Raw genomic sequence first — 7,746 nt, 5'->3', positions numbered from 1 at the left:
TTCCGAACGACAGGTGAGCCGCGCACGTATCGATCCCCAGCGCGGATGAGACGGGTGAGTAGATCGATTTTAGATAATCGATTTCAGCTACGGGCATCTCCTAGCTGAAATGCGTATCTAAAACGATTTTCGCACGTCGTGTAGACCTGGGCTGAGATCTAATGAAATCAACATGGGTATTTGGACCCTTCTAACTCAATTCGCCAGGAAGAAGTTATCAATGAAATAATGCAGTTCTCTAGGCTATAACAGAATCTGAAGCTGGGAGTAAATAAACCAGGGCCGCCCAGCAGGATTTCAAGGGGCCTGGGGCAAAGCTGGGAAGCTGCGGCGCTTTTCACTCAACCCGGCGGCAGCCGGGTCTTCAGCAGATTTCGGCAGCAAGGGGCCCTTCATCGCCCGCGCCTTCAGCAAGCACGAAGGGCCCTCCACTGCGAAGACCCCGGAGTGAATGAATTACCCCCTACCGCTGAAAGCCACGAAGAGCCCTTGAACTGCTGCCAGGCCTAGGGCTCGTCTAAGCCCTGCTGGGCCCGGGCAACTGCCCCACTTGTCACCACCCCAGGCGGCCCTGACTAATAACAAAAGAGAGGAGAATCTTACTTGTGACGAAGTTCCTCTCTACCTCTTGGGTGGGTCCTCGCTTATTGGCAGATTTGCTCCTGCTCAGTGATCTCCCCACAATCTGGGATCAACTCCTCACTGTGTCTGATCAGGATTGGGAGGTTTGGGGAACCGCGGACCCTGACCCTCTTACTGCCCGGGTTCAGCCCAGAGGCCCTATGAATTTGCCAGCTGTCTATAGTGCCCCTCCTTAACAGCTGTGTGAACAGATACTCCCTCGGCGCTACTCCCCAAGGCTCCTCCAAACCATCATTTTTATCCCACCACGGACCTTCCTCCGGTGTCTGGATAACACTTGTAACTCTCTAGTTCCACTCCAGCAGCACAGCACTCTCACTCTCAGCTCCTGTGTCCCTTGCTTCCAGTCCTGCACACTGCACTTCCGCTCTCTCTGGCTTCTCCCATACTGACTGGAGAGACGCTCCCTTTTTAAACCCAGGTAGCCTGACTGCCTTGATTGGCTGCAGGTGTCCTAATCAGCCTGTCTGCCTTAATCTGGTTATAGCAAGTTTCCTGACTACTCTATGCAGACACCCTGCTCTGGTCACTCAGCGAACAGGAAACTACATACATGTGACAAGTATACTTTGCCTCTACAGACTCCTGCAACCCCCTGCGCTGGGTCCTGTCACAATATCCTCCCCCCTGCCTCAACACCAAGGGGTTTGGGCAGCTTGGAAGCCAATAGTGCACACGTGGACAACCATCGCATTGCCAAGTACGGCTTTCCTGCTCTGTGTTGCACACGTAACTGGAAAAGGTTGGAGGAATAAGAACCAAACTGGTCCCTGTGTTTTCATCCTTGTTCCGCTGCATCCATTGGCAGAGGAGGAGGTCGGTCACGAGGATAAATCTGCCCCCGAGCGAAGTAGTGAGCGCAATGCTTCCTGGCCCATTTTTAGCGGCAAGGCACTCTCTCTCCAGCCAACTGCAGATTTTGTTCCCCGGAAGGAGTTTCCTACGGAGGTGAAGAATTGGGTGTTCCTCCTCCCCACCATCTGTGATAGAAACGCCCCAACCCTAACTTTCAATGCATCCGTCTGCAGAATAAATTCCCTTGGTGAAATCAGAAGCTATTAGTACAGGATTACTGCAGAGGGCAGAGTCCTTAGGTCGTGAAGCTCCTCTGCTGTGTCCAGCCCACTTACCCAATCAGGGTCCACAAGCTTTCAACTAAGGTCTGTCAGGGGAGGTTGCCCCGCACGTGGGTACGTATGCTTAGCCCGCAGCAGCTGACTACACTTCACAAGCCTCCCCGAGACAAGCGTGATAGCACTCCCCAAATCAACCAGTGCTGTGGTCTCTACCCCATTTAGTTTTACTGGTCTGGTGTACATGTGTGGGGTTAGTGAGCCCCCCACAAGGTGGATTAGGGAGCATGGGTCTGCCCAGTTCCCCAGGTTACATTGCATTGGCTCCTCAGCATTGGGACACTGTGCAGCTATACGTTCCCACTCCTCACAGGCATAACATCTGTATGGGGCCTTAGGCATTCCCCGGTCTCTTGGTTTGGGCAGTCTAACATCTCGATCCTCTTCTCTCTCAGTGCTCCGACTCTTTGTGGCTTCTGATGAGCCTTCAGCCCCTCTTTTTTTCCACCTGGGCTCTTCTGGTGGCCCCGTCACTCGAGCTCTAGGGCTTAGTGCTGCTAGTTTAACCCAGGGTGCCTCTTACTTAACTTGTCGGGTCAGCTCCTTCACTGTCCTTTGCCTTTCTACCAGTGCAACAACCTCATCATAGGTGGAGGGTTCGTTCCGGCTCACCCAGGCATGAAGGTCTGGCAGAAGTCCCCTCATGTACTGGTCGATGACCAGAACCTCTAGTATCTCTTCTGGACTTCGGGACTCCGTTCACAACCACTTTCATGCAAGATAGATGAGGTCATACAATTGGGACCATGGGGTTTTATTTTCCTGGTACCTCCACTCATGATACCGCTGGGCCCGCACTGCAGTCATTACCCCGGATCTGGCCAGGATCTCTGCTTTCAGCTGGGGGTAGTCTGCTGCAGCCTCTTCAGGCAGATCATAGCAAGCCTTCCGGGCCTCTCCACACAGGAATGGGGCAAGGATGCCAGACCACTGATCTCAAGGCTAGGCCTCCCGTAGGGCTGTCCTCTCAAAGGCCAGAAGGTATGCCTCTACATCATCCTCCCGCGTCATTTTCTGCAGCCAATGGCTGGCCCAAATGAACTGCGTCCTATCATGGCCACGGTTCACTCTGTAAGGGTCTTTACCTGGTTTACCAGTTCTCGCAACACAGCTCGGTCTTGAGAAGCCTGGTCCATTAGCAGGCAATTAGTCTCTTGCTGCAGCCGCACTGCCTCCCGTTGGGCAGCTGCCTGGACACAGGTAGCCTCCTGCTGGGCTGCCGTAGCTTGTATCAATGCTCGCACTAAGTCTTCCATTGTAGTTAAAAAAAAAATCACCCTCCTCTGCCGCGCGTGCACACCAAGATCCCACCCTCACACCAGTGTTGACAAAGTTCTCCTCTAACCTTGGTGAGTCTGCGCTATTGGCAGATTTTGCTCCCCAGTGATCTCCCCACAGTCTGGATCAACTCCTCACTGTGTCTGATCAGGATTGGGAGGTTGGGGAACCCTTGGAACCCACCCTCTACTGCTCCGGGTTCAGCCCAGGGCCTATGATCTTACCAGCTGTCTATAGTGCCCCCCCGATCCTTACAGCTGTGGTAACAGATACCCACTCGAGACGCTACCTCCCCAAGGCTCCTCACAAACATCTTTTTATCCTCACTACAGGACGCTTCCTCCTGGTGTCTGATAAACACTTGTATCCTAGTCCACTCCCAGCAGCACAGCCTCTCACCTCGCTCCTTGTGTCCCTTGCTCCAGTCCTGCACCTCGCACTTCCCTCTCCTCTGGCTTCTCCCATCTGACTGGAGAGAGCTCCTTTTTAAACCCAGGTGCCCTGATTAGCCTGCCTTGATTGGCTGCAGGTGTTCTAATCAGCCTGTCTGCCTTAATTGGTTCTAGCAAGTTCCTTACTACTCTAGTGCAGACCCTGCTCTGGTCACTCAGGAACAGAAAACTACTCATCCAGTAACCAGTATATTTGCCCTCTACCAGACTCCTGCACCCCACTGGCCTGGGTCTGTCACACTATATTATACCTTCTTTGTAACGTTCTCCAAACAGTGAAGGTTTTGAAATAGGTTAAAAATAGCTGAAAATGCACAAAGCCTTGTTCATCGTGAATTTTACTATAGCTTACCTTTTTATCTAACTGAACTTATCCATTCATGTAAATGGTTTTGAAATAAGTTTGAGTTACATTCCCTTCATTTCTTTGCAAGACATCTCTCTTACTACATTCAGATTCTTCCTTAAAACACAATACTTCATGTGGTTTTTCAGCAATAAACCAACTAATCAAGTGATCTCTTTTTAAGTCATTATTGACCATAAGAAGTTCATCCATCAGCCAATGGATGGTACTTGCTATAAAAGTCAATATTTACCAAGAGTTACCAATCCATACCATCTGCAATATTGCAGTTATTTCCTGTTCTCACTAAAAAGAAAAAATACAGCAGTTTGGATACAACTGCCCAGTGATTATCAGCAAATGCTATTTCTTTTACTAATGGGGACACTGTATCATTTGTATGAAAATATGAATGAACTGTGCCGTCTGTCTAATTTGGATGGTAAATATGATTCAGTGGGAGTTGCATGATGTTCTATTCAGTGTTAAGCACATTGACAGCACTGTAACATACCATGGTTGTCAATAATTCATCATCCTTTCCTGCTCTTGGGCATACACCTGAAAAACACATAAAGGATATTTAAAAACTCCAAATGCTTATTCCCAAGGATAACTTTGACAAATGTATTGTATGCCACAACAGTTTCACTCAGTAAATACAATGGCATAAATTTATCCCTCATGCAACTTCACTGACTTCCCTGGCAATGTACCCAAGATAAATTTGGGCCACTGTTGTTTTTATATTTTACAACATAAACTGCAGGGTTCAAACCCACTAACCTTGCTTTTTGTTCTATGACTAACGGGGGTTTTAATAGGCCACTTCACCTTGAATATTCCCTTAGAATATGTGCTAACTACTTATGCTAAACCCAATGGCTCTCAATATTTACAGATGACTGTACCCCTTTCAGGAGTTTGATTTGCCTTGCGTACCACCCCCAAGTTTCACCTCACTTAAAAACCAGTTCCTTACAAAATCAGACATAAAAATACAAAAATGTCACAGCACACTATTACTGAAAAATTACTGACTCTCTCATTTTTACCATATAATTATAAAATAAATCAATTATAATATAAATATTGTGCTGACATTTCAGTGCATAGTATATAGAGTATATTGTCTGTATGAAATTTTAGTCTGTACTGCCTTCGCTAGTGCTTTTTACGTAGCCTGTTGCAAAACTAGGCAAATATCTAGATGAGTTGATGTACCCCTGGGAAGACCTCTGTGTGCCCCCAGAGGTACATGTACCCCTGGCTGAGAACCACTGTGCTAAATTATCTGTTCGATCTTGTAGTTAGTTGTGACACTCTTAGTACCTTTCCCAGACCTGAAGAAGAGCTCTGTGTAGCTCAAAAGCTTGTCTCTCTCACCAATGGAAGTTGGTCCAATAAAAAATACTATCTCACCCATCTTCCTTCTCTAATATGAGTCTACTGCCCATTTCAAGGGTATTTTCTAGCACACAATAATGGCATACATGATATTAAGCAACTTCCTTCTGGGGTGATGCTAAATTTATTGTTCAGCAGCAATCACAAACCAGAAAAAGTACAAGTCTGATAAAATAACTCTCTGTGCAGTCTCTTTCCATATACTGCATACTTATTACATGTTTTCCTCTGTAGCAAATGCATTACATTAACTATGGTATCACGTAAGCTACCAGATAATAAAACACTTCCCATAGATCACATAAGCAGTTCCGACTTTACCACTAGCTTTGATATTTGTGGTCCAAGCTGTTGCAGCATCACAATTTCCAGAGTTGTTCACATCAGGCTGTGAAGTGGCTTTTATTGTGGAATTCAGAGATGATACAGGTTCATCAGTAAAAGGCACAGACTGACTGGTGGAAAATCCATGACGTAATGTTTGGGTCAACTTCAGCTTGCGGAATCTATTGGACATCCTGTTCCACCATGACTAGGGGGATGAGAAGACAGGACAACTTTGTTCTAACATATAAGTAAAAGAAACGTTACATTAATTCAGTTTCACACAAAGCTATAATTCTGGCAAGGAGTTTTAGTGATATACTACAAGAGTTGACAGAGCAGTTTACCAAGGTCACCCGACACCCTAGACCAGGAGTTCCCAAATTGTAGTATGCATACCCTTGGGGATACGCAAGACATCGCTGGAGGGTACACAGGAGAAATTGTGTAATGCAGGATTTTATCTATTATTTTATTTATTGCCCTGCCCTCATTCACATACTTTGGGTGGGAAGTTTTAAAACTACAGTGCTAAGTATTTAATCTTCCAATCAGCTCACAACTTCATACTCTAACGTCATGCTCTCCAGTATCAAGATTTAGCACTTCTTACTGTCATAATATCAGTACGTGTGTAAAGTTATTCTATTTTAACAATACACAGATCGCTGTGAAGGTTTTGCATTATAGCACATGGCTGATGAAACTGGGATGCGTATTGCCCATTTTAAAAAAAAATGTACTGCTTGAGCAAAGGAACTTATTATGGTAGACAGGGTCATCTCCAAGGGGGGGGGGGGGCGGGACAGGGATGGAAGTCATGGATTTGCTTCTTTGGGGACTGACCTTGCCGGCCAATCGCACCGGCTCGCAGGACCTCCCAAAGCTAAGCGGAAGACTCAGAGCAGTCGCCCCAATTCGCCCTACTCAAGGGACGGCTCTGATTATATTTTAATACTTTTCCTACCAACATCCATATACTTTTATTGGTGCATGCAAAAGGATTGAAAGGATGGAGCTTCCAGGAAAACCCTACAGGGTTTTTTGTAGTAAGCTGGGGAGCTAATGAACAGGATGCAACAGTTCAGACACTGGAGAAGCGGTGATGCCTAGTTTTCTGATTACTGTGGATCCTGCAGCTGTGGGCAGTTTTAGCCTGGTCACTGTTCAAGGACAACAAGAGGAGGTACTGAGTCACAGTACATCACTTGATGGTAAGTGAATAATTTTATGTTCATAAGGTACATTACATAGTAACATAATGAGCAATATTGTGCAGGTATTAACATCTTCCAAAGGCCTTGCCTACATGGGATAACTGAACAATTTGGAATTAAATTGGTCGGATGACTCCTCTGTGAGTATCTACAGTGTACCATGTCCATATTAGCCAGGCTGTTTCAGGTACAGCTTAGACTCACATCAACACTATCACTATACTACACCAGTGCAGTCCATCTGCCCTCTGTCTACCTTCTCTGCAGTTCCAGTATAGCTACCTGAAGTTCTCAAAACCCAGAAGAGAAGTCAAACTCCCATAATTCTCTGGGGATAAATCCCGTTAAACCCCTGGTGCCAGCACCATTTCCTGTCCTTTTTCTCAAAAATGGAAGCCAGGATGAAAGCTCTGTTCTCATTCCTTCCTCAGCAAGCTCCCTGAAAGTGAGTGGCAAGATGGCAGTGGTGGTTGTTCTGAGAGTAACTTGACAAGAAAGAGATAAGACCAGCAATTCAGAGCATTCATGTAACAGCAGGTAAGCAGTGGTTGTTGGGGTATGAGGAGATGGCCTTATATGCTATTTGCAAATCTTCTGTAGATCGCATGGCACTTCCGGGTTTGGCGCACAACCACAGGCTGGTGGGGCAGAATTGTTCTTGAAACCTGGGCTAAACTGCAGCGGCTATGTAACTTCAGGATAAAGTGTCTGCTCTGTAGTGCAGTACTACAGTACCAGATCACAAGTATGAGAGCTCCCCTTATTCTGCAAAAAAAATGGGAATTGCTCTGTGAAAGACAGCTATTCTGGATAATTACCAATCAGCTGAGTCTCTTTTGGGGGATGAAATATGCAATGAGTGCCGTAGTGGTGAAGGTCTGGCAGGGCAATAGTACATTACAGTAGCATGTGATCCAGACGGCCACTGCACCAGATACTGAGGTAGT

At 46.6% G+C, this 7,746-nt stretch overlaps 1 protein-coding gene across 4 annotated transcripts in view; it reads right to left on the bottom strand.

Annotated features, from left to right (window-relative positions):
* Window positions 1–7,746, bottom strand: part of ANKS6 (ankyrin repeat and sterile alpha motif domain containing 6) — a 90,632-nt gene that overhangs the window by 62,328 nt on the left and 20,558 nt on the right. For all 4 annotated transcript variants that reach the window (XM_032765621.2, XM_032765622.2, XM_032765620.2 and 1 more), the window contains exons 7-8: window positions 5,580–5,790; window positions 4,366–4,412 (exon numbers count right to left, since the gene is read on the bottom strand). In XM_032765621.2, coding sequence (XP_032621512.1) covers window positions 4,366–4,412; window positions 5,580–5,790 — 258 coding nt within the window. The remainder of the gene's footprint in view (window positions 1–4,365; window positions 4,413–5,579; window positions 5,791–7,746) is intronic.

Source organism: Chelonoidis abingdonii, chromosome 2, assembly GCF_003597395.2.
Source record: "Chelonoidis abingdonii isolate Lonesome George chromosome 2, CheloAbing_2.0, whole genome shotgun sequence".
NCBI lineage: Eukaryota > Metazoa > Chordata > Testudines > Testudinidae > Chelonoidis > Chelonoidis abingdonii.
Note: the sequence above shows the minus strand (reverse complement) of the source record. Positions and strands in the feature narration are given on the sequence as shown.